Genomic DNA, 27,837 nt, shown 5'->3' on the forward strand with positions numbered 1-27,837 from the left:
TGGTTCCAGCAACAAAACTAAAATACTAAATGCTTCAAACCGGACGGAAAGGCCCGTGATTACTTCATGTTGTATATCCTTGTTAAAGTTTGCAATGTTTTAAATTCACTCACGCTCAAGATCTTTGTTTATTTTTTAATAATATATAGATGAAAGCACAAGAGGTTGAGTTGGCTTTGGAAGAAGTTGAAAAAGCTGGGGAAGAACAAGCTAAAACTGGCAAGTAGCTGTTTCCCAGTGGGGTCTGTTCTGGTCTGTGCATTCAATAACACCTTTCAGATCACGGTGAATAATTGAATGCTTGCAGTTACTTGTTCATCTGTTTTCTCTACAGAAAACCAGCTGAAAGCCAAAGTTTTTAAGCTAGAGAATGAACTGGAGGTTAGTGTAATGTTTTAATGTCTTCCTTTAAGTAATGTTATGACATAGAGTGACATTGAGTCTACAGCACAGAAACAGGCCATTTGGCCCAACTGGCCCATGTCGGTGTTTGTGCTCCACGCGAGCTTCCTCCCACCTAATCTTCCCCCTAGTTTCTTTTTTGGATTGTGCAGCCCCTTTAAATGGCTGCGCAGCCCATTCACAAATTTAACGCCGCTCCCACCCCATTGCATCTCACCCTATCAAGTACCTTGCAATTTATTCTTAATAGGTATTAACTTGGCTAAAATAAGAAACTTGTGCCTCTTGTCAGTAGCTTGTGGGTTCAAGCCCCATTCCAGTACTTGAGCACATAAATCTAGGCTGACACTTCAGTGCAGTACTGAGGCAGTGCTCCGTTGTCTGAGGTGGCATTTTTTGAATAGGATATTAAACCGAGGGCATATCTACTTGTTAGGAAGACTGTAAAAGATCCCAGGACTCCATTCAAAGCAAAGCAGGGGAGTTCTCCTAGTGTTCTGGCCAGCATTTCCCTCGGCCAACATTTCCCTTGGCCATCATTTCCTTCAGCCAACACTGGTTAACTATCTAATTTGCTGTCTGTCGAACTTGCTGTGCAGAAATTGGTGGCCATGTTTGTCAACATGGCAACAGTAACTATACTTCAAAAGTAATGTATTGGTTGTGAAGTGGTTTGGGATATCTAACAAACTTTAGTTGCTCTCTGCTTCATCTCTCTGTATATATAGAAGGCTTGCAAAATTCAGCATCAAAAAGGAAAGAAAGGCAGCCATTTTATCATTTCCTTTTGATTTGAAGCTGGAAATTTGCATACACCATTCAGTCTGCACAATTCGCACCCCAATCTGTAGCTGACCTAAGGATGTGCCTATGTACAATTGGACTTCATGATCTTAAAGGGACAGGCCAAATCTATATGTTGAGCCACAGCACAGAGTAATACATAAGAATTAGGAGTAGGCCACATGGCCCCTCGAGCCTGCCCCGCCATTCAATAAGATCATAGCTGATCTTCGACCTCAACACCACTTTCCCGCAGTATCTCCTTATCGCTAGAATCCCTTAGTGCCCAAAAATCTATTGATCCCAATGTTGAATATACTCAATGATGGAACATGCACAGACCTCTGGGGTAGAGAATTCCAAAGATTCACCATCTTCTGAGTGAAGAAATTTCTCCTCATCTCAGTCCTAAATGGCCAACCCCTTATCCTGATACTGTGACCCCTAGTTCTGGACTCTCCAGCCCGGGAGAAACAACCTCTCGGCATCTAATACCTTGTAAAGTGCACGGTGCAGTATTCCACTTGGAGAGCAGTGAATAATGTGACTTGCCATGATCAAGGCCAAGGGAGATCTGCCAATATAATTCTAATTTTTATGTTTTAACTGTTCTTCTCTGAATGGCAGCGGCAAGTTAGATACAGATTAGATACTTGTCATACGCAACGTAGGAAAATTTTGATATTTGTAGTGAATTGAATCCTAACGATATAGTTCCCCATTCCCATCATGCATATTATGATACAAGTTGTCTAGAAGTAACTCACAATAGGAGATTTTCTCTGCGAATGTAATTTGTCGTTTACATCAAACCCATGTCAATTCTGAAAGTGAGCCGTTGCCCCATTTTTGTTTGTACCCAGGTGGCCCACGTGAGTGCTGGAGGGCGGGATACCCGATTCTTGCGAGAGGAACTTCATCAGTTGGAGAACCAGCTGCAGTTCAAGGACCGGGAGGTTTCCAACATGGAGAAAGAGTTGAACAAGGAAAAGAAACTGGTGGAGCAAGTAAGGAAGCTGGAACAACTCTTGAGCGCAAACTGTCGGCACAACTTTCTCAGCTTTTCTTCTAAACTGGGCTCAATTCGAAAGAAAATGGCCCATGTCGGTGTTTACGCTCCACACTTGCCGTCATCTCACCCCATCAGCGTAACCTTCTATTTCTTTCTCCCTAATGTGCTTATTCAGCTTCCCCTTTAAATACATCAGTGCTATTCGCCTCAATTACTGCTTTTGTTTTTATTTGTTCCTGGGATGTGGGCGTCGCTGGCAAGGCCGGCATTTGTTGCCCATCCCTAATTGCCCCTCGAGGTGGTGGTGAGCCACCTTCTTGAACCGTTGCAGTCCATGTGGTGAAGGTGCTCCCACAGTGCTGTTAGGGAGGGAGTTCCAGGATTTTGACCCAGCGACAATGAAGGAATGGCCGATATATTTCCAAATCAGGATGGTGTGTGACTTGGAGGGGAACGTGGAGGTGGTGGTGGCCTGCTGCCCTTGTCCTTCTAGGTGGTAGAGGCCGTGAGTTTGGGAGGCTTGTAGCGGGTTCCACATTCCCACCAAGTTTACAATTTATAGGTTGCAACCCTTCACCTCTGAACGCTTCCTGGGATGGAGTGAGAATAAACAGCAGCTTAAACATTCAGGATACTATTGTGTTCCTAACACAGATGAGGCTTCACACAGGGAGGTTAAAGTAACAGTGACCTCAGTCTTAAATAAGACACTCCAGAGTGAGGAACAGGCCTTGGGGGGCCGGCTTATATTCAGTGCTCCCAAGAGATGCTGGGATCCCTTGGGACTTCAGGGGATGAGCTCCCTGATGGCGGAGCATGGGAGTGCATGCTTTACAGATACACAACAGATATAATGAACATTGGGGGCGGGGGAAAGGACTGGCCATATGTGAAATCGGAAGACTTCCCCGCCAATGATTCCATGGTGCTGTGATATCCGCATCCCCTTTTGTCTGAGAATTCAATGCCCTTTCAGGTGAGTCCACTGGTACGGCGGGGGAGAGGAAATAGAAATATAGAAATTTACAGCGCAGAAGGAGGCCATTTCGGTCCATCGTGTCCGCGCCGGCCGACAAAGAGCCGCACAGTCTTTGGTCAGCAGCCCTGAAGGGTACATGTAAACCTATGAACAATGACGGAAAGGCAAAGAGCATCCAGCCCAACCAGTCCGCCTCACACCACTGCAACACCCCTGAAACTGAAACATTCTACACTCAACCGGAGCCATGTGATCTCCTGGGAGAGGCAAAAATCAGATTAAAAACTCAGGCCAATTTAGGGAGAAAACATCTGGGAAAATTCCTCTCCGACCCATGCAGGTGATCGAAACTAGACCAGGAGATCACCCTGGCCGTATTCTATTCCCTGCAGTACTTACCATTATATCTGCGTTGTCCAACAAAAGGTCATCCAGTCTAATCCCAATGACCAGCTCTAGGTCTGTAACCCTGCAGGTTACTGCACTTTAAGTGCCCATCCAACCATCTCCTAAAAGTGGTGAGGGTTTCTGCATCCACCACTCTTCCAGGCAGCGAGTTCCAGATCCCCAGAACCCTCTGCGTAAAGAAGCCCCCCCACCCCCCCAAATCCCCTCTTAAACCTTCCACCAACCACCTTATAACTATGCCCCCTCGTAATAGACCCCTCCACCAACGGAAATAGACCCTTACTATCCACTATATCCAGGCCCCCCAATATTTATACACCTCGATGAGGTCTCCTCTTAACCTCCTCTGTTCCAATGAGAACAATCCCAGCCTATCCAATCTGTCCTCATAACTAAGATTCTCCATTCCAGACAACATCCTAGTAAATCTCCTCTGCACCCTCTCTAGTACAATCACACTCTAATACGGCGACCAGAACTGCAGGCAGTACTCCAGCTGTGGCCTAACCAAAGTATTATACAATTTAAGCATAACCTCCCTGCTCTTATATTCTACCAATAAAGGCAAGCATTCCATATGCCTTCTTAACCACCTTATCCACCTGGCCTGCTACTTTCAGGGATCTGTGAACAAGCACTCCAAGATCCCATTGTTCATTTACACTATTAAGTGGCCTACCGTTTAATGTGTATACCCTTTCCTTATTAGCCCTCCCAAAGTGCATCACCTCACACTCCTCTGAATTTGCCACTGCTCTGCCCACCTGAGCAGTAGATTGATATCCTCCTGCAGCCCATGACTTTTCTCTTCATTATCAACCACACAGCCAATTTTAGTGTCGTCTGCAAACTTCTTAATCATACTTCCTATATTCAAATCTAAATTGTTGATATATACCACAAAAAGCAAGGGACCCAGTACTGAGCCCTGCAGAACCCCACTGGAAACATCCTTCCAGTCACAAATACATCCATCAATCATTACCCTTTGCTTCCGATCTCTAAGCCAATTTTGGATCCAACTTGCCACTTTGCCCTGGATCCCATGGGCTATAGAAAATAGGTGCAGGAGTAGGCCATTTGGCCCCTCGAGCCTGCACTGCCATTTAACAAGATCATGGCTGATCATTCCCTCAGTTATCCCTTTCCTGCTTTCTCTCCATACCCTTTGATCCCCTTATCAGTAAGGGCCATATCTAACTCCCTCTTGAATATATCCAATGAACTGGCATCAACAACTCTCTGCGGCAGGGAATTCCACAGGTTAACAACTCTGAGTGAAGTAGTTTCTCCTCATCTCAGTCCTAAATGGCCTACCCCTTATCCTAAGACTATATCCCCTGGTTCTGGACTTCCCCAACATCGGGAACACTCTTCCCGCATCTAACCTGTCCAGTCCCGTCAGAATCTTGTACGTTTCCATGAAATCCCCTCTCATCCTTCTAAACTCCAGTGAATAAAGGCCCAGTTGATCCAATCTCTCCTCATATGACTGTCCTGTCATCCCTGGAATCAGTCTGGTGAACTTTCATTGCACTCCCTCAATAGCAAGAACGTCCTTCCTCAGATTAGGAGACCAAAATAGATACACAGTATTCCAGGTGAAGCCTCACTAAGGCCCTGTACAACTGCAGTAAGACCTCCCTGCTCCTATACTCAAATCCCCTAGCTATGAAGGCCAACATACCATTTGCCACCTTCACCGCCTGCTGTACCTGAATGCCCTCTTTCAGTGACCGATGAACTATAACACCCAGGTCTCGTTGCAGCTCCCCTTTTCCTAATCTGCCGCCATTCAGGTAATATTCTGCCTTTGTGTTTTTGCCCCCAAAATGGATAACCTCACATTTATCCACATTATACTGCATCTGCCATGCATTTGCCCACTCACCTTACCTGTCCAAGTCACCCTGCAGCCTCTTAGCATCCTCCTCACAGCTCACACCGCCACCCAGTTTAGTGACATCCGCAAACTTGGAGATATTACACTCAATTCCTTCATGTAAATCGTTAATGTATATTGTAAGGAGCTGTGGTCCCAGCACTGAGCCCTGCAGCACCCCACTAGTCACTGCCTGCCATTCTGAAAAGAGCCCATTTATCCTGACTCTCTGCTTCCTGTCTGCCAACCAGTTCTCTATCCACATCAGTACATTACCCCCAATACCATGCGCTTTGATTTTGCACAGCAATCTCTTGTGCGGGACCTTGTCAAAAGCCTTTTGAAAGTCCAAATACATCACATCCACTGGTTCTCCCTTGTCCACTCTGCTTGTTACATCCTCAAAAAATTCCAGAAGATTCGTCAAGCATGATTTCCCTTTCATAAATCCATGCTGACTTGGACCGATCCTCTCACTGCTTTCCAAATGCGCTGCTATTTCATCCTTAATGATTGATTCCAACATTTTCCCCACTACTGATGTCAGGCTAACCGGTCTATAATTACCCATTTTCTCTCTTCCCTCCTTTTTTGAAAAGTGGTGTTACATTAGCTACCCTCCAGTCCATAGGAACTGATCCAGAGTCGATAGATTGTTGGAAAATGATCACCAATGCATCCACTATTTCTAGGGCCACTTCCTTAAGTACTCTGGGATGCAGACTATTGGGCCCCCGGGGATTTATCAGCCTTCAATCCCATCAATTTCCCTAACACAATTTCCCGCCGAATAAGGATATCCTTCAGTTCCTCCTTCTCACTAGACCCACTGTCCCCTAGTGGATTCGGAAGGTTATTTGTGTCCTTCTTCGTGGACAGAACTGAAGTATTGGTTCAATTGGTCTGCCATTTCTTTGTTCCCCATTATAAATTCACCCGAATCCGACTGCCACGGACCTACGTTTGTCTTCACTAATATTTTTCTCTTTACATATTTATAGAAGCTTTTTGCAGTCAGTTTTTACGTTCCCAGCAAGCTTCCTCTCATACTCTATTTTTCCCTTCTTAATTAAACCCTTAGTCCTCCTCTGCTGAATTCTAAACTTCTCCCAGTCCTCAGGTTTGTTGCTTTTTCTGGCCAATTTATATGCCTCTTCCTTGGCTTTAACACTATCCTTAATTTCCCTTATTAGCCATGGTTGAACCACCTTCCCCGTTTTGTTTTTACTCCAGACTGGGTTTACAATTGCTGAAGTTTAAATGTTTGCCATTGCCTATCCACCGTCAACCCTTTAAGTATCATTTGCCAGTCTATTCTAGCCAATTCACGCCTCATACTGTCAAAGTTACCTTTCCTTAAGTTCAGGACCCTAGTTTCCGAATTAACTGTGTCACTCTCCATCTTAATAAAGAATTTTACCATATTATAGTCACTCTTCCCCAAGGGGCCTCGCACAACAAGATTGCTAATTAGTCGCTTCTCATTACACATCTCCCGGTCTAGGACGGCCAGCTCCCTAGTTGGTTCCTCGACATATTGGTCTAGAAAACCATCCCTAATACACTCCAGGAAATCCTCCTCTACCGCATTGCTACCAGTTTGGTTAGCCCAATCAATATGTAGATTAAAGTCGCCCATGATAACTGCTGTGTACCTTTGTTGCACACATCCCTTATTTCTTGTTTGATGCTGTCCCCAACCTCACTACTACTGTTTGGTGGTCTGTACACAATTCCCACTCGCGTTTTCTGCCCTTTGGAATTCCGCAGCTCCACCCATACCGATTCCACATCATCCAAGCTAATGTCCCTCCTTACTATTGCATTAATTTCCTCTTTAACCAGCAATGCCACCCCGCCTCCTTTTCCTGTCTGCCTCTCCGTCCTAACTGTTGAGTTCACAGCCTTGGTCACCCTGGAGCCATGTCTCCGTGATGCCAATTACATCATATCCATTAACTGCTGTCTGCGCAGTTAATTTGTCCAGCTTATTCCGAATACTCCTCGCATTGAGGCACAGAGCTTTCAGGCTTGTCTTTTTAACACACTTTGCCCCTTTAGAATTTTTCTGTAATGTGGCCCTTTTAGTTTTTTGCCTTGGTTTTCTCTGCCCTCCACTTTTACTATTCTTCTTTCTATCTTTTGCTTCTGCCTCCATTTTATTTCCCTCTGTGTCCCTGCATAGGTTCCCATTCCCCTGCCATGTTAGTTTAACTCCTCCCCAACAGCACTAGCAAACACTCCCCCAAGGACATTGGTTCTTGTCCTGCCCAGGTGCAGACTGTCCGGCTTGTACTGGTCCCACCTCCCCCAGAACTGGTTCCAATGTCCCAGGAATTTGAATCCCTCCCTTTTGCACCACTCCTCAAGCCACGTATTCATCTGAGCTATCCTGCGATTCCTACTCTGACTAGCACGTGGCACTGGTAGCAATCCCGAATTACTACTTTTGAGGTCCTACTTTTTAATTTAGCTCCTAGCTCCTTAAATTCGTCTCGTAGGACCTCATCCCTTTTTTTTTACCTATATCGTTGGTACCAATGTGCACCACGACAACTGGATGTTCACCCTCCCTTTTCAGAATGTCCTGCACCCGCTCCGAGACATCCTTGACCCTTGCACCAGGGAGGCAACATACCATCCTGGAGTCTCGGTTGCGGCCGCAGAAACGCCTATCTATTCACCTTACAATCGAATCCCCTATCACTATAGCTCTCCCGCTCTTTTTCCTGCCCTCCTGTGCAGCAGAGCCAGCCACGGTGCCATGAACTTTGCTGCTGCTGCTGCCCTCCCCTGATGAGTCATCCCCCTCAACAGTACCCAAAGCGGTGTATCTGTTTTGCAGGGGACCCCTGCACTACCTTCCTTGCACTGCTCTTCCTGTTGGTCACCCATTTATTATCTAGCTGAGTACCCTTTACCTGCAGTGAGACCAATTCGCTAAACGTGCTATTCACGTCATGCTCCAGAGTTCATCCACCCGCAGCTCTAGTGCCGCAATGCAGTCCATCTGGAGCTGCAGGCGGATGCACTTCCCGCACATGTAGTCGTCAGGGACACCGGAAGCGTTCCTGACTTCCCACATAGTACAAGAGGAGCATAACACGTGTCCAAGCTGTCCTGCCATGACTTAACCCTTAGATACTCTTAAATTGACAACAACAATGCTAAATGTTACTTACTGATATAGAAAAGAAAAAAGAAAAGCTACTTACCAGCCAATCACTTACCCCCCTTGGCTGTGACAAGTCTACCATGACCAGTCTACCATGTGGGGCCTTAACAAAAACCTTGCTAATGTCCATATATACTACATCATACACACTACCCTCATCAACCCTCTTGGTTACTTCCTCAAAAAATTCAATCAGGTTAGTCAAACACGACCTTCCCTTTACAAATCCGTGCTGACTGTCCCTAATTAATCCTTGACTTTCCAAATGCAGATTTATCCTGTCTTTCAGCATTTTTTCCAATAATTTCCCCACCACTGAGGTTAGGCTGACAGGCCTGTAATTACTTGGCCTATTCGTTTTACCCTTCTTAAACAAGGGTACTACATTAGTAGACCTCCAATCCTCCGGCACCATGCCCAAATCCAAAGAGGACTGGAAAGTGATGGTCAAGGCCTCTGCTATTTCCTCTTTTACTTCGCTCAATAGCCTGCGATGCATTTCATCTGGGCCTGGGGATTTATCTACTTTCAAAGCTGGACAGGGTACAATGATGCCCACCCGGTATCAAGAGGAGCGCTTTAACTGATTTACCTGCATGAGAGAACCTATCCACTGAAAGATATTCCTACTTCAAAGACTTCCCTCTAACACGGAGGTATAGTCCTTAATGGTAGCTCGTGTTTTCCACTTCTGAGCTGCAGTTTTCTACAGATTCAGTTTAATGGGGTGGGGAGAGGGTGTAAACTGTGAGCTGTCGGGACACAATCATCAGAAAAATCACAGCCTGTATCTCAGTCTTGGAATGGTGCACAGTTCAAGATTCCCTCGCAGCTTGAAAAAAAATCCTCAACTCTGCCATGCATGGTTAACTATGGATAGCAGGTACTGCAAAATGTTACTGGTATGGCTGCTGGTTGTAGTGTATTGCAACACGACACAACAACAGCAACTTGTATTTATACAGCGCCTTTAACGTAGTGAAATGTCCCAAGGCGTTTCGCAAGAGTATTATGAGGTTTTAAAAAATTGACACCTAGCCCCATAGGTAGAAATTAGGGTAGGTGACCAAAAGCTTGGTCAAAGAGCTATGTTTTAAGGAGCGCCTTGAAGGAGGAAAGAGAGGCGGAGAGGTTTAGGCAGGGAGTTCCAGCGCTTGGGTCCTCGGCAACAGAAGGTATGGCCACCAATGTTTGAGTGATTAGGTGGAGAAAGTGCATCCGAGAGGGCGTTGAGCTCTTTGAATCTCAATGCCGCGAGCGTGAAGAGGTCAGGTGCAGGCAGCGGAAGGAGCGCGTGGCAAATCAGTCCCACCCCTTCCCCAGACGAATGTCTGTCCCATCTGTGACCGGGTCTGTGGCTCTCGCATTGGACTGTTCAGACACCAAAGGACTCACTTTAGGAGTGGAAGCAAGTCTTCCTCGATTCCGAGGAACTGCCTATGATAATGATGATGATGATGATGATTATAATCAGGGATGCTCAAGAGGGCAGAATTAGAGGAGCACAGATATCTCGGGTGGGGCGGGGGGCTGGGTGTTGTGGGGTTGGAGGAGATTACAGAGATAGGGAGGGGCGAGGCCACGGAGGGATTTGAAAACCAGGATGAGAATTTTGAAACCGAGGCGTTGCTTAACCGGAAGCCAATGTAGGTCAGCGAGCACAGGGGGTGATGGGCGAGTGAGACTTGGTGCGAGTTAGGACACAGGCAGCCGAGGTTTGGATCATCTCTAGTTTACGTAGGGTAGAATGTGGGAGGCCAGCCAGAAGTGCATTGGAATAGTCAAATCTCGAGGTAACAAAGGTATGGATGAGGGCTTCAGCAGCAGATGAGCTGAGGCAGGGGCAGAGACGGGTGTTTTTACGGAGATGGAAATAGGTGGTCTTAGTTATGCTGCGGATATGTGGTTGAAAGCTCATTTCAGGGTCAAATATGACATCAAGTTTATGCTGTTTATCGCCTCAAGACTTTGGTTCGCTAGGCTGCTGGGCCCTGCAGTTGAGCTGTGGCAATCTCCTTCCTGTGCACCTCCAGTAGAAGTTCAGCAAAATATGTTAATCGAGCCGATGAGCTTTAAATGCGAGGCTGCGGCAGATTGCACCACAGCAACTTTCAGAAGACGGGGACGGGAAGGGTTTGGCACTAGAAGCTGTCGTTCCTCACTCAGAAGTCCCGCAATCTCAAACAACCCCCGGGTTGCCTGCAGCAGTGCCCGACCCCGCATTTGACTCTAGTCCCTGGGCATGGGCTGCTGCGTTAATCCAGCCCTGTCCTCGAGGACCGCTGGGCAGAATGCCTGGCAGGAGGTGGTGGCCAACGTCAGCACTGTGTACACTACCTGTGGACCTGGAAATAGGTACGGAAGAAGATGCAAATCCTTTAAGGAGCTACCACGATAAGACTGCCCAGCAGCAGTATTTATCGCGTAGGTGCCCACATATGCATGCCACAAAGCGTTGCCTACGAACCTGGCCCACAGTGACTGCTAGCCGATCCCAAGTCCTCACGCAACCTAACAGACTGCCCCTAATCCAGCACCTTCAGGCCACACAGCTCTTGATAGAACCATTGTACAGATTGAACCTCCCTCATCCAAAACCCTGGGGACCTGGCCTGTTCTGGATAAGGGATTTTTCCGGACCGAGTGGTGGTCACGTTAAATTGGATGGTACAGATACTGAGCAAGGGGATATTAGGACTGGGTGGTTTGGGGATGGGAGTGCGGCAGAGAGATCATGTCGGGGTGGAGGGGGGAGGTTGGATCGCGGGGTCAGGCCAGCGATTTACAGGAGTCGACAGCGAGGAAGGACTTCAATTTGTACATGTCGGAGTTCTGCACATGCGCCACCCAGTGGCTGGGAATGGTTCTGGACGAGGGATGATTCCAGATAAGGGAGTTCTGGACAAGGGAGGTTCAACCTGTAATACAGTCTAGCTACATGGTCACGTACAGGCACACTTACTGATGGGCACAGGGTGACTGCACTCGGTCCTCTGCCCCCTCCCCATTCTGGAAAATCAACAGTGATATTTTGTGCAGCTCACCTAGGTTCTCTAACATTTGTACTCATTGCAACATTCAATAAGGGGATCATTTCACAATGCAGTAACTGCTTTAGTTTTAATTCTCAGCATCAAGAAAGATGCTATTTTTATTGATGCTTTTTGGCGCCTCACTCTATATACCAACATTTATCTTTTATTGTACTTTTTAGGTGGGAATTCGAATCAAGGAGGTAGAAAAGGAAAACCACAAGCTAAGAAGAGAGGTCAGTGATGGGAACTGATAATTTCCGATTTACATTCGAATGTGAATAAAGGTTAAATGAAAACGTGTGTTTGCTTACAACAACTTTCAGTTTCTTTGCATCATCAGTTCTTCTTGTTTACCTTTTGTTACTGTGAAGTTTTTCTCACTATGAGGTTTGTTCTTGCTAACGCGCACTACCTTAGTCTTTTCTTTCTCTCATTCACATCATTCACTTTTCTTTGTCAAAGAAAAAAGGATTTAAAAGAAAGGTAAGATCATCGTAAAGATGACTGGCTAAGTAACGATTGATCTCCAACATTCGTGCGCTTGTACATTGAATCATCATTTTTGTTTCTGGAACATTTTTCCAAGTGTTTCGTTGGTGGAATGACCGTGAACTTTCTGTATTACTGACGTTTTTTGCAGAATGATCAGCTACGCCTGGACATTGTTGACTATCGGAAACAGATCGATTCGCAGCGGGAGACTCTCCTTAACAGGCGAGGTGACGAGTCAGACTACAGAACGCAGATCTCCAGAAAGAATATGGAGCTTGCACACTATTTGGATGAAATTCAGGTACTTCACATTTTTAAACATTTCTTTATATTTTATAGCTAAGTATTTCTCCAATGTGTTACATTCCTGTATTTTTACATTCCACGTTTCTCTTGTTTTATGCCAATCTGGTCCTTCAGGGAAGGGAACCTGTTACCCCTGCCCAGTCTAGTCCAAGCATGACTCCAGTCACGCTCGACGTGGTTGACTATTAATGCCCCCCAAAGTGGCCTTACAAGCGAGTGGCTTGTTAAAAGAATCGGCTACAACGAAGATGGCCCATCACCACCACATCGTCCGGATAACTAGGGATGGGCAATAAATGTGGCCTCACCAGTGTCACCAAGGGATCATGACCCCCAACACTGAATATCAAGCCACCGTTTCCAAGACTGTCACTGACCTCATCTCCTCTAGAGATCTTCCCTCCATGGCCGCCAATCTCTTGGTCCCCAAACTCCACGTAGCCCGCTTCTACCTCCTTCCCAAGATCTACAAACAGGACTGCCCTGGTGTACCCGTTGTTTCAGCCTGTTCTTGCCCCACGGAGCTGATTTTTTTTCTGTTCTCCTGCTCCTATTTCTTTTGTCACGCACATTCCAGAAACAAATAAAATACCTAAGAAGTTGAGGGGATTGGTATTACTTTCACTGATTGATTCGTTAACGCCTTTTGCGGTTGGCAAAAGTCTTGCAGACCAGGTACTCGGCAGTTGGCACCATGCAGGTACGCACAATGTTCTGCACCAAGTTTTTTTTTTAAATGTGCAGTTTCCCTCTTTAGCAACAGACTGCTGATTTAGAAAACGATCGCTGTTTTCTTTCCTGCACCCTCTAGAATATATCAGACGCCAACGATAAGCTGGAGACACAGAACAAAGAGATGCAGAGAAACCTGGAAGAGTCCGTGCAAGAGATGGAGAAGATGACCGACGAGTACAACAAAATGAAGCTGATTGTCCAGCAAACCGATAATACTGTGGACCAGTTCAAACGGGAAAAGGAGCAGCTGTTGTTTCAGGCAAGGCTCAGCATGTTACTTCTAGTAATCAGAAGTGAAAACACGGGCATTCAATGTGGCCAAGACCAGTGGGAGGCCAGAGGGTTGGGAAACTTAAAAGCCAGCAGAGAATGCCTAAAAACATTATCGAGAGGGAAGATAGATTATGAGAGTAAACTAGCACGAAATATAAAAACAGATGGTAAGAGTTTCTAGAGGTCCATAAAAAGGAAAAGAGTGGCTAAAGTAAATGTTGGTCCCCTAGAGGATGAGACCTGGGGAATTAATAATGGAGAACATGGAAATGGCAGAGACATTGAACAAATATTTTGTATCGGTCTTCACGGTAGAAGACACTAAAAACATCCCAATAGTGAATAATCAAGAGTCTATAGGGAGGGAGGAATATAATACAATCACTATCACTAAAGAAGTAGTACTTGGTAAAATAATGGGACTAAAGGCGGACAAATCCCCTGATCTTGATGGCTTACATCCTAGGGTCTTAAAAGAAGTGGCTGCAGAGATAGTGGATGCATTGGTTGTAATCTACCAAAATTCCCTGGATTTTGGGGCGGTCCCAGTGGATTAGAAAACCGCAAATGTAACGCCCCTATTTAAAAAAGGAGGCAGACAAAGAGCAGGGAACTATAGACCAGTTAGCTTAACACCTGTTGTTGGGAAAATGCTGGAGTCCATTATTAAGGAAGCAGTAGCGGGACATTTGGAAAAGCATAATTCAATCAAGCAGAGTCAGCATGGTTTTATGAAAGGGAAATCATGTTTGACAAATTTGCTGGAGTTCTTTGAGGATGTAACGAGCAGGGTGGATAAGGGAGAGCCAGTGGATGTGGTGTAATTGGCTAACTCTATAGCCCCTTGATTATCCACTATTGGGATGTTTTTAGTGTCTTCTACTGTGACGACTGATACAAAATATTTGTTCAACATCTCTGCCATTTCTCTGTGACTGGCTAACTAACAGAAAACAGAGAGTCGGGATAAATGGGTCATTTTCCAGTTGGCAAACAGTGACTAGTGGGGTGCCGTAGGGATCGGTGTTGGGGCCTCAACTATTTACAATCTGTATTAATGACTTGGATGAAGGGGCCGAGTGTAATGCAGCCAAGTTTGCTGATGATACAAAGCTGGGTGGGAAAGCAAATTGTGAGGAGGACACAAAAAAATCTGCAAAGGGATATAGACAGGCTCAGTGAGTGGGCAAAAATTTGGCAGATGGAGTATAATGTGGGAAAATGTGAGGTTATCCACTTTGGCAGAAAATATCGAAAAGCAAATTACAATTTAAATGGAGAAAGATTGCAAGGTGCTGCAGTACAGAGGGACCTGGAGGTCCGTGTGCGTGAAACACACAAAGTTAGTATGCAGGTACAGCAAGTAATCAGGAAGGTACATGGAATGTTGGCCTTTATTGCAAGGGGGAGATAATATAAAAGCAGAGAAGTCCTGCTACAACTGTACAAGGTATTGGTGAAGCCACACCTGGAGTACTGCATACAGTTTTGGTCTCCATATTTAAGGAAGGATATACTTGCATTGGAGGCTGTTCAGAGAAGGCTCACTAGGTTGATTCCGGAGATGAGGCGATTGACTTATACGGATAGGTTGAACAGGTTGGGTCTATACTCATTGGAATACAGAAGAATGAGAGGTGATCTTATCGAAACATATAAGATAATGAGGGGGCTCGACAAGGTGGATGCAGAGAGAATATTTCCACTCGGGGGAAACTAAAACTAGGAGACATAAAATAAGGGGCCGATCATTTAAAACTGAGATGAGGAAGAATTTCTTCTCTGAGGGTCATGAATCTATGGAATTCTCTGCCCCAGGGAGCTGTGGAGGCTGGGTCATTGAATATATTTAAGGCGAAGATAGACAGATTTTTGAGCAATAAAGGAGTAAATTGTTATGGGGAGCGGGCAGGGAAGTGGAGCTGAGTCCATGATCAGATCAGCCATGATCTTATTGAATGGTGGAGCAGGCTCGAGGGGCCAAATGGCCTAATCCTGCTCCTATTTCTTATGTTCTTAAAATTAACGGAATTAATTTGAAGGAAGCCTGGGAGCTACGATGCCAGAGCACTGGCCTGTGGAATTTGGAAACTCGAGTCGGTTTCTTGTTTGTGACTGATGTTTGCACTCTGGCCTCTGCAGGGTGAACTTGGCAGTTTGAGCCAGGTCTTGGGTGGAAGGGCAAGGAGATTGTGCAGGGAGAGACACTGATCCACACTCAAACGTTCTTCCTGATGGGTCAGCCAAAAGTGTTGCCTGAACAACATTACTGGATGTGTTTGTAGACTGAACTGTCCAAATGGAGCAGGTTGGTTGGAGGAGGAGGAGGGAGAATTGGCTACCTCGAGAAGGAGCAAGTGACATTGAGAATGGCAATCGAGTATAAATAAACGGGGTGGGCAAGTTAGGGACTGCTTTCTTCATTACAAAATCCTAATCTATTACTGAGATTTTTTTTAAATCCTTTTAGTCTCCCACTCAAAAAAGGTTACTTGCTTTTATCAAAGACAACATGTAGGGATTATGGAAGTTTCAAATAAGTAGTTTAAGATGAGTTGCGATTAATTATTGTATTTGTATGAGTCTCAATGCAAAGAGTGTGAAGAGATCAAGCGCAGGCAGCAGAAGGAATGCGCGGCAAACCAGCCCCACCGACCCCTTCCCTCGACGAATGTCTGACCCACCTGTAACAGGGTCTGTGGCTCTCTTATTGGACTGTTCAGCCACCAGAGCACTCACTGTTGGAGTGGAAGCAATGCTTCCTCGATTCTGAAGGACTGCCTATGATGATGATGATCTCTTACACATGGTGACTCCTTTGAATTTGGCTTTACTATCCTGCAGCTTTTATCCTTATCTCCTTCACTCCGAGGTCAGTGCCTGTTGTTTTCAGTGCAAGAGACACTGAGTCTACCGGTTTAACCTCAAGCTAAATTCTTATTAATCGTGAATTCTTTCTGATATTTCCACATACTGAAATAGGAAGGTACTTAAAAGGGTGTGTTAAGTTATCCTCTTAAAATGTATCCAGTTGTAAGATAGTAAACAGTTATTTTAAGATAGTTAAGGTAATAGTTGTTAAGTTAAACATAATATTTTAGAAAGGTTATTATGCTTCTATATTAAGATTCATACAATCTAAAACACATTTTTAGTTGGGTTAAGCCACGCAAAAAAATGGAGAGATGTGTATGCCATGAGATTCAACTGGGTATGGCTTAAGTAGGTATTTACTAATTAAGAAGGACAGTGATAGAAGAAATGGAGCAGAGGAAGTCAAGGACATTCGTAATCCTGTGAGTTTTATGAGCTTTCATAAATGACCAGATTTATAGAATTCAGTTTCACATCTTACAGTGGTGGGGTTTGAACACTCAGCATCTGGGTTGCTAGTGCAGCAACATAGCTGTTACACTGCTGTACCTGGGCCAGATACTCATATAGGCAGGAAAAGGAGCAACGACAGAAACTGGCACGGTTACATGAATGTGAGAAATAAACTGGCTCAAAATAAACTGACCGAGTAATTGTTACCAGAGACTCAGACGAACAACTAAAAAGAACAACAAAGATTTTTGCATTGCTTCTTTTAGTGCGCAAGTCTAGTAATATACCTCATGGTTTCTATTTCTGCGTAATATCTTATCAATAAATCTGACAATTAGTCTTAGCCTGAATAAAGTGGTCTACAAATGTGTTATTTACCACCTTTAGCTGGGCATGCCATGTTGCTGGTGTGAGATACTGAGATGAAAGGATAATCAATAGTTCTTGTGGCATGCTGTCCTCTACATGACATGTTGAAAATGAGCAGATTTTAGTTCATAGATTTGATCTGCTTGTGGAAATACTGTGAGCAACAGACAAAAATGTTGGGAGAAATTCCAGCTGTTAGCGAGGTATATAAAATACTTAATGAGATAGATAAAGTGAACCTGAACCAATGCTTAGCGAGACGGCAGGGTAGCAGGATAAAAGGTTCAGGATTGTGTATGTCAAATTTAAGGCGAGCGTTCCAAACAGTGATCAACCGTTGGAACGGGTTACGAGGCAGGTATAGTTGAGGCCGGGATATTGGACTCATTTAAAATTTAAAAAAAACAGCCAGGTACAGTACTGGGAAGGCGGTGGGGTTTGGTATTCTGGATTTCTGAAATTAGATGAGCTGAAAAGCCGCCTTCATCTGAGCCCTTCCCTGTGAATTCAGACTATTTCTGCCAACACTGCCATGTCATTTCTGCAAACAGGTGCAAGATCTGACCGAGCAGCTCCAAGTCTTGTCCGAAGAAGAGGATCCTGTGATGTTGGCAGTGAACGTAAAAATCGAGGAATGGAAGGTAAGCCAGTAGTCGGCATTACTCAGAAGAAGTGTTGAGTTGTCACGACTTGATGAAAAGTTATATTCTAATTAACACTGGCGTAATGTATGCACTTGTGAGTATGCTCGCAGGTTTGTTGAGCTGTTGCAGAACGGGCAGATCAGAAGGCCTCCTTGTAGGACTGCTCCTGGGCCTGACCAAGTTGGCCATTAACCAAGGTTGAGGCAGCAGGGGTTCGTTCGGCCCGACTCCGTGGCTATGTTTGCGCTAGGGTATCCCTGGTGATAGAGCACACGGTGACCACTGGTACGCTTGTGGCCTTCCACGAGAGGTGGGCACCGGAGGGACTGGAGTGCATCATCACCCCCAGGAACAGAATTTATATTTGATTGGCAAAGTTCCCAGTTCATTTTTAAATTTGTGGGTTCTAGTGCCCTTACCAAAAGGGAACACTTGATTTAAAGTTAGATTTTAAAATAGTTATAGAGCTGTTACATTGTGAGTGGCTTAGCCAGTCATGTGATGTTCACAAGACTCAATAAAACCCCAGCCAGTTGGGTTCGGGGGATCCACGATGAGGCAGGTGGTTGTGAGCCTGGTGGATGAACTGGTAATGTGTAGTGTGATTGTTAAACATTTGTTAATAAACCAAATAGTTCTTAATAGCAATGTGTTGCTATGGATTCTTAAGCAAAGAACCCATGAAGCAAATACATTACAAATGGTAACTAATATTTTCAGTTCATAGATTTGATCTGCTTGAGGAAATGCTGAGAGCAACAGACAAAAATGTTGGGAGAAATTCCAGATTCTCTTAATCTTTTCTGCCTTCCACCCTATCCCAGGCCTTCCCTTTTGTTCTTTCCTCCCCTCCCCCTTTCCCTGTCCCTGGACTTGCTTAAAAACCTGTTACATCTCTCATTATTTCCAGTTCTGATGAAGAGCCACCGAACTGAAACGTTAACTCTGTTTCTCGCTCCACAGACGCTGCCCGACCTGTTGAGTGCAGCATTTTCTGTTTTTCTTTCAGATTTCCAGCATGCACAGTATTTTGGTTTTTGTGATATTTTAAGGCTTTTCTTTTTACAACTCTTACAGAAAGTGTTGTCTGCCAAGGACAATGAAATCATGGAATATCAGAAGAAGTTGAATGATGTCCGAAGTAAACTAGTAATTTCTGAGTTTGACAGTGACAAGAACAGCGTCATTACCCTCCAACAGGTATGTATCAACCGGCCAGATTCCAATTTCCTCCCGTGACATTTTAGTACTTTCTTATTTTTAATTTATATCATGCTTACGTTTCTTGCTAGATTTATTTTTCACCTGTTTCAACTGTAAACTATTCTCACAACTTTGAATAAACACATTTGCCTTCATCCTTTTCTATTGCTGTCCTTATCTCATGGCCATCTATTAGATCATAGAAGAACTCTTAATTGTAAGTATTTTTCTTTTACTTTATGATCGAGCGCATTCCAATTTTACTTCGTTCATCTTCCATAATGTTACTTTTCTTCTCTCTCTCTCTCTCTCTCTCTCTCTCTCTCTTTCCAAGAGATTCTTTTCATTCAGAATAACTGCGGGATTGGCTCATGTGTGATTGATACAGAATAATTTCACGAAAGATTAGTGGCATTAAAATTGGTCACGTGCTTATTGTGCCTTAGGTGACAATTGGAAAAGTTACTAAAGTTGAACAAAATTTTAAAACTTTTACTTCTCTCTATTTTTAGACTGCGGCTAATGTATTTAATGGCTTGCTATTAAATGTTCAGTGTGCTATGATGGCATTCGTTTTTTCCCAACAAAAATTGAGTTGTAGCTTTTTCGAATAATAAAAAGAAACATTTCTGTTTGACTTCTGCCCACTTTATGGCATTTCAATCTTATTTTAGTGCTCTCTTCCTCTTCCAATCCCTTGAGTACTTTTTCCCCCGTTCTAAGGTTACACCCTGGTGCCCATCCCTCTGCCAAATTAGTTTAAACTCTCCCCAACAGCACTAGCAAACCTCCCCGCAAGGATATTGGTTCCGGCCCTGTTGAGGTGCAACCCATCCGGCTTGTATAGGTCCCACCTCCCCCAGAACAGGCCCCAATCGAAGCCCTCCCTCCTGCACCATCTCTCAAGCCATGTATTTATTTGCTCTATCCTCTATTTCTATACTCACTTGCGCGTTGCACCAGGAGTGATCCGGAGATTACTACCTTTGTAGGCCTGCTTTTTAATCTCTTTCCTAGCTCCCTAAACTCTGCCTACAGGACCTCATCCCTCTTTCTATCTATGTCATTTGTACTAATACGGACTAGGGTTTATTTCTAGAGGGTTAGAATTGAAAAGTAGCAAAGTTATATCAAACTTGTTTGATACCAAATTTGTATCGCACCTTGGTTAGACCATACATGTACAGTTCTGGGCGCCATATTATAAAAAGGATATAGAGGCACTGGAGAGGGTACAGATAAGATTTACAAGGATTATTTAAGAAATGCAAAGGTATATCTATCCGGAAAGGATGAACAGGCCAGGTCTCTTTTCTCTTGGAAAAAAGAAGGCTGAGGGGTGACCTAATAGAGGTCTTTAAAATTATGAAAGATGTTAAGAGTGGATACAGAGAGAATATTTTCCACTTGTGGGGAAGAGCATAACTAGAGGCCATCAATATATGATGGTCAACAAGAAATCAAATAGGGAATTTGGAAGAAACTTCTTTACTCGCTACTACAGGGAATAAACATAGAAACATAGCAAATAGGTGCAGGAGTAGGCCATTCGGCCCTTCGAGCCTGCACCACCATTCAATAAGATCATGGCTGATCATTCCCTCAGTACCCCTTGATCCCTTTAGCAGTAAGGGCCATATCTAACTCCCTCTTGAATATATCCAATGAACTGGCATCAACAACTTTCTGTGGTAGGGAATTCCACAGGTTAACAACTCTCTGAGTGAAGAAGTTTCTCCTCATCTCAGTCCTAAATGGCTTACCCCTTATCCTAAGACTGTGACCCCTGGTTCTGGACTTCCCCAACATCGGGAACATTCTTCCCGCATCTAACCTGTCCAGTCCCGTCAGAATTTTATATGTTTCCATGAGATCCCCTCTTATCCTTCTAAACTCCAGTGAATAAAGGCCCAGTCGATCCAGTCTTTCCTCGTATGTCAGTCCTGCCATCCCGGGAATCAGTCGGGTGAACCTTCGCTGCACTCCCTCAATAGCAAGAAAGTCTTTCCTCAGATTAGGAGACCAAAACTGAACACAATATTCCAGGTGAGGTCTCAGTAAGGCCCTGTACAACTGCAGTAAGTCCTCTCTGCTCCTGTACTCAAATCCTCTCGCTATGAAGGACAACATACCATTTGCCGCCTTCACCGCCTGCTGTACCTGCATGCCAACTTTCAATGACTGATGTACCATGACACCCAGGTCTCGTTGCACCTCCTCTTTTCCTAATCTGCCACCATTCAGTTAATATTCTGCCTTCATGTTTTTGAGACCAAAGTGGATAACCTCACATTTATCCACTTTACTGCATCTGCCACAAGTTTGCCCACTCACCTAACCTGTCCAAGTCACCCTGCAGCTTTTTAGCGTCCTCCTCACAGCTCACACCGCCACCCAGCTTAGTGTCATCTGCAAACTTGGAGATATTACATCAATTCCCTCATCCAAATCATTAGTGTATATTGTAAATAGCTGGGGTCCCAGCACTGAGCCCTGCGGCACCCCACTAGTCACTACCATTCTGAAAAGGACCCGTTTATCCCGACTCTCTGCTTCCTGTCTGCCATCCAGTTCTCTATCCATGTCAATACATTATCTCCAATACCATGTGCTTTAATTTTGCATACCAATCTCTTGTGTGGGACCTTGTCAAAAGCCTTTTGAAAGTCCAAATACACCACATCCACTGGTTCTCCCTTGTCCACTCTACCAGTTACATCCTCAAGAAATTCTTGAAGATTTGTCAAGCATGATTTCCCTTTCATAAATCCATGCTGACTTGGACCGATCCTGTCACTGTTTTCCAAATGTGCTGCTATTTCATCTTTAATAATTGATGCCAACATTTTCCCCACTACTGATGTCAAGCTAGCCGGTCTATAATTACCCGTTTTCTCTCTCCCTCCTTTATTTAAAAAGTGGTGTTACACTAGCTACCCTCCAGTCCATAGGAACTGATCCAGAGTCGATAGACTGTTGGAAAATGATCACCAATGCATTCACTATTTCTAGGACCACTTCCTTTGGGATGCAGACTATCAGGCCCCGAGGATTTTTTGGCCTTCAATCCCATCAATTTACCTAACACAATTTCCGGCCTAATAATGATTTCCTTCAGTTCCTCCTTCTCACTAGACCCTCGTGTATTTCTGGAAGGTTATTTGTGTCTTCCTTCGTGAAGACAGAACCAAAGTATTTGTTCAATTGGTCTGCCATTTCTTTGTTCCCCATTATAAATTCACCTGAATCTGACTGCAAGGTACCTATGTTTGTCTTCATTAATCTTTTTCTCTTCACATATCTTTATATGCTTTTGCAGTCAGTTTTTATGTTCCCAGCAAGCTTCCTCTCATAATCTATTCTCCCCCTCCTAATTAAACCCTTTGTTCTCCTCTGATGAATTATAACATTCTCCCAGTCCTCAGGTTTGCTGCTTTTTCTGGCCAATTTATATGCCTCTTCCTTGGATTTAACACTATCCTTAATTTCCCTTGTTAGCCACGGTTGAGCCACCTTCCCCGTTTTATTTTTACTCCAGACAGGGATGTACAATTGTTGAAGTTCATCCATGTGATCTTTAAATGTTTGCCATTGCCTATCCACTGTCAACCCTTTAAGTATCACTCGCCAGTCTATTCTAGCCAATTCACATCTCATATCATCCTTAAGTTCAGGACCCTCGTCTCTGAGTTAACTGTGTCACTCTCCATCTTAATAAAGAATTCTACCATATTATGGTCACTCTTCCCCAAGGGGCCTCACACAACAAGATTGCTAATTAGTCCTTTCTCATTACACATCACCAAGTCTAGGATGGCCAGCCCTCTAGTTGTTTCCACGACATATTGCTCTGGAAAACCATCCATAATATACTCCAGGAAATCCTTTTCCACGGCATTGCTATCAGTTTGGTTAGCCCAATCAATATGTAGATTAAAGTCGCCCATGATAACAGCTGTACCTTTATTGCACGCATCCCGAATTTCTTGTTTGATGCTGTCCCCAACCTCACTACTGCTGTTTGGTGGTCTGTACACAACTCCCACTAGCGTTTTCTGCCCTTTGGTATTCCGTAGCACCACCCATACCGATTCCACATCATCCAAGCTAATGGCCTTACTATTGCATTAATTTCCTCTTTAACCAGCAATGCCACCCCACCTCCTTTTCCTTTCTGTCTATCCTTCCTAAATGTTGAATACCCCTGGATGTTGAGATCCCAGCCTTGGTCACCCTGGAGCCATGAGCTCATTGAATGGCGGTGCAGGCTCGGAGGGCTGAATGGCCTACTCCTGCACCTATTTTCTATGTTTCTATGAGCCATGTCTCCGTGATGCCAATTACATCATATCTATTAACTGCTATCTGCGCAGTTAATTCGTCCACCTTATTCCGAATTATCCTCTCATTGAGGCACAGAGTAGTTGAAGCAAATAGTATAGATGCATTTAAGGGAAGGGCAGATAGCCATATGAGGGAGAAGGGAATGCAAATAACCCTATGAGGGAGAGGGTTATGCTGATCGAGTTAGATGAGGAAAAACGGGAGGAGGCTCGAGTGGAGCATAATAACCGGCATGGACTGGTTGGGTCGAATGGCCTGTTTCTGTGCTGGATATCCTATGTAATCGCTCAACCGTTGGTGTCTGCCGTTGCCTAAGCCCCAAGCTCTTGAACTCCCTCCCTAAACCTCTCTGCCCCTCTCTCCTCAAGAAGCCCCTTAAAACCTACCTCTTTGACCTAGCTTTTGGTCACTTGTCCTAATTTCTTGTGTGGCTCGGTGTCAAACTTTTGTTTTATAATCACTCCTGTGAGGCGCCGTGGGTCGTTTTACTACGCTAAAGGCGCTATATAAATATAAGTTGTTGTTAAACAACAAGTGTTTCTTTCCAGGTTCTGCAAGAACGAGACAACCAAATTAAGATTCTGCTGGAACAAATAGAACAATACACCGATGAAATGAATAGAAACGTACAAGTCATCGAAGACTTAAAGTTGCAGCTAGAGAAAGAATCAAGTACCAATCTATATGTATTACTTTGTATATATTATGAAGCAAATAAATGACGTGCTGTATACACGATATCGTATAAAGTGATTGAGGCTGCTAAAATATTGCAGTGAGCTTGAAACCAAGAAAGAGGTGATGCCTGAATTGGTCAAAAACGAGATCAGAGATATTATAACATGTAAAAGGAAAGTATTAAGAGAGGTTAGTTAAGCTTGAGGAGGACAAAGTGCCGGGAGCTGACGGGTTGGATCCAAGGATCCTGAGGGAAATGGGGGAAGAATGAGCAGAGGCTCTAGAAATTGCATTCCAGGGTTTCACCGAGTGTAGACGTACGCTGGAGAGTGGCCAAGGTTTCTCAAGGGGAGACGGAGCTGGTCCAAGTAATTATAGGCCAGTTGGTCGGGGAAATTCTGGAAGCTTTAATTAAAGATGAAATGGCAAACTATCTAGGTAGAGAAAGTAATTGAAAGCAGTGAACCCAGATTTCAGAACGAAAGATCATGCGTGACATTCCTGAAAGAGTTCCTTGAGGATACGGTGGATGGGTGTAACGCGGGGGATGTGGCGGAAATGGGCTTTCGAAAAGCCTTTGACAAGGAGACCACTGGAGAAGATTAAGGGGGTGTGGAAGTAGAGGGAGGAGAGCAAATTGGATGGCAAACTGGTTACAAAGGAGGAAACCGTGAAGAGGGCGGTTTCTCAGTGTGGATGGAAGTAGTTGAGATGTCCCACTGGGTTCTGTTTTGGGACTGTTTCCGTTCCCTATCTATAATCAATGATTTGGAAATAGGGCTAGATGGAGAGTTGGCCAATAGATGATACTAAAATGGGAAGCAGAGCAAATAATTCTGACGACTAAAGGAAACAGCAAGGAGTTATCATAGAATCATAGAAAGTTACAGCGCATCATGTCCGTGCCAATTGAAAAAGAGCCACCCAGCCTATTGGTCTGTAGCCCTGTACGGTACTTCAAGTGCACATCCAAGTACTTTCTCAATGCAATGAGGGTTTCTGCCTCTACCACCCTTTTAGACAGTGAATTCCAGACCCCCATCACCCTCTGGGTGAAACATATTCTCCTCAACTCCCCTCTAATCTTTCTACCAATTATTTAAATCTCTGGCCCCTGGTTATTGACCTCCTTGGTAAGATGGTGGAATGGTCAGAAACGTGGCAGATGGCATTAAGTGTGATGTGGCACATCTTGGTCAAAAAAAACCTGTTTTAAATAGGAGAAGGCTGGGTGATTTGAGGGTTCAGGTTTATACAACATTAGAAACAGTATCTCCAGTTTAAAAAAAAATTATTACAATACTGGATTTGTGGCAAGAGGCATAGAATATAAAAGTTGAGAAGTTATGAGGAATCTACATAAAATCATGGTAAGGCCGCAGTTGGAGTACTGTGTGCAGTTTTGGGTTTAACGCTATAGGAAGGATGTTGAAGGAATAGCGCAGATTCACTGGAATGCTGCCTGGTGTGAGGAAATACAGAAAAAAGCATGAAAAATATTGTTTGTTTTCATTTGAACAGAACCAAATACAGAGGTTTCACACAGGTGTTTAAAATTGAGTAGATAGAAACAGACTGCTTCCAGTTATCGGATGTCTCGGAGCAGCTGCAGAGCATTCTGGAGAGGGAGGGTGAACAGCCAGTTGTCGTGGTACATGTAGGTACCAACGATATAGGTAAGAAGCGGGAAGAGGTCCTACAAGCTGAATTTAGGGAGCTAGGAGTTCAATTTAAAAAATAGGATCTCCAAGATAATAATCTCTGGATTGCTACCAGTGCCACGTGCCAATCAGAGTAGAGGGAGCAGGATAGTTAGAATAAATACGTGGCTTGAGCAGTGGTGCAAGAGGGAGGGATTCAAATTCCTGGGACATTGGAACCAGTTCTGGGGGAAGTGGGACCTGTACAAAAGGGACGGTCTGCACTTGGGCAGGACTGGAACTGATGTCCTAGGGGTAACATTTGCTAATGCAGTTCGGGAGTGTTTAAACTAATATGGCAGGAGGATGGGAACCTATCCAGCGAGATAGGGCGAAGTAATATGGAGTCAGAAACAGATGGTAGAAAGGCAAAAAGCAATAGTGGAAGGCCGAGTAAACAAAGGCAAGAAACAAAAAGGGCCACACTACATCATAATTCTAAAAGGACAAAGGATGTTAAAAAAACAAGCCTGAAGGCTTTATGTCTTAATGCAAGGAGTATTCGTAATAAGGTGGATGAATTAACTGTGCAAATAGATGTTAACAGATATGATGTGATTGGGATTACAGAGATGTGGCTCCAGGATGATCAGGGCTGGGAACTCAAAATCCATGGGTATTCAACATTCAGGAAGGATAGAATAAAAGGAAAAGGAGGTGGGGTAGCATTGCTGGTTAAAAAGGAGATTAATGCAATAGTTAGGAAGGACATTAACTTGGATGATGTGGAATCTATATGGGTAGAGCTGCAGAACACCAAAGGGCAAAAAACATTAGTGTGAGTTGTGTACTGACCTCCAAACAGTAGTAGTGATGTTGGGGAGGGCATCAAACAGGAAATTAGGGGTGCATGCAATAAAGGTGCAGCAGTTATCATGGGTGACTTTAATATGCATATAGATTGGGCTAACCAAACTGGAAGCAATACGGTGGAGGAGGATTTCCTGGAGTGCATAAGGGATGGTTTTCTAGACCAATATGTCAAGGAACCAACTAGGGGGGAGGCCATCTTAGACTGGGTGTTGTGTAATGAGAGAGGATTAATTAGCAATCTCGTTGTGCGAGGCCCCTTGGGGAAGAGTGACCATAATATGGTGGAATTCTGCATTCGGATGGAGAATGAAACAGTTAATTCAGAGACCATGGTCCAGAACTTAAAGAAGGATAACTTTGAAGGTATGAGGCGTGAATTGGCTAGAATAGATTGGCGAATGATACTTAAGGGGTTGACTGTGGATGGGCAATGGCAGACATTTAGAGACTGCATGGATGAACTACAACAATTGTACATCTCTGTCTGGCGTAAAAATAAAAAAGGGAAGGTGGCTCAACCATGGCTATCAAGGGAAATCAGGGATAGTATTAAAGCCAAGGTAGTGGCATACAAATTGGCCAGAAATAGCAGTGAACCCGGGGACTGGGAGAAGTTTAGAACTCAGCAGAGGAGGACAAAGGGTTTGATTAGGGCAGGGAAAATAGAGTACGAGAGGAAGCTTGCAGGGAACATTAAGACGGACTGCAAAAGTTTCTATTGATATGTAAAGAGAAAAAGGTTAGTAAAGACAAACGTAGGTCCCCTGCAGTCAGAATCAGGGGAAATCATAACGGGGAACAAAGAAATGGCAGACCAATTGAACAAGTACTTTGGTTCGGTATTCACTAAGGAGGACACAAACAACCTTCCGGATATAAAAGGGGTCAGAGGGTCTAGTAAGGAGGAGGAACTGAGGGAAATCTTTATTAGTCGGGAAATTGTGTTGGGGAAATTGATGGGATTGAAGGCCGATAAATCCCCAGGGCCTGATGGACTGCATCCCAGAGTACTTAAGGAGGTGACCTTGGAAATAGCGGATGCATTGACAGTCATTTTCCAACATTCCATAGACTCTGGATCAGTTCCTATGGAGTGGAGGGTAGCCAATGTAACCCCACTTTTTTAAAAAAGGAGGGAGAGAGAAAACAGTGAATTGACATCGGTAGTGGGTAAAATGATGGAATCAATTATTAAGGATGTCATAGCAGCGCATTTGGAAAGAGGTGACATGATAGGTCCAAGTCAGCATGGATTTGTGAAAGGGAAATCATGCTTG

At 44.3% G+C, this 27,837-nt stretch overlaps 1 protein-coding gene across 9 annotated transcripts in view; it reads left to right on the top strand.

The window, feature by feature from the left end:
• cep290 (centrosomal protein 290) overlaps positions 1–27,837 on the top strand; it is a 158,007-nt gene that overhangs the window by 11,128 nt on the left and 119,042 nt on the right. For all 9 annotated transcript variants that reach the window (XM_070900076.1, XM_070900077.1, XM_070900079.1 and 6 more), the window contains exons 4-12: positions 150–219; positions 335–381; positions 2,049–2,192; positions 11,856–11,909; positions 12,317–12,469; positions 13,286–13,468; positions 17,730–17,819; positions 18,900–19,022; positions 23,918–24,041. In XM_070900076.1, coding sequence (XP_070756177.1) covers positions 150–219; positions 335–381; positions 2,049–2,192; positions 11,856–11,909; positions 12,317–12,469; positions 13,286–13,468; positions 17,730–17,819; positions 18,900–19,022; positions 23,918–24,041 — 988 coding nt within the window. The remainder of the gene's footprint in view (positions 1–149; positions 220–334; positions 382–2,048; positions 2,193–11,855; positions 11,910–12,316; positions 12,470–13,285; positions 13,469–17,729; positions 17,820–18,899; positions 19,023–23,917; positions 24,042–27,837) is intronic.

Source organism: Pristiophorus japonicus, chromosome 15 (assembly GCF_044704955.1).
Source record: "Pristiophorus japonicus isolate sPriJap1 chromosome 15, sPriJap1.hap1, whole genome shotgun sequence".
Taxonomy (NCBI): domain Eukaryota; kingdom Metazoa; phylum Chordata; class Chondrichthyes; family Pristiophoridae; genus Pristiophorus; species Pristiophorus japonicus.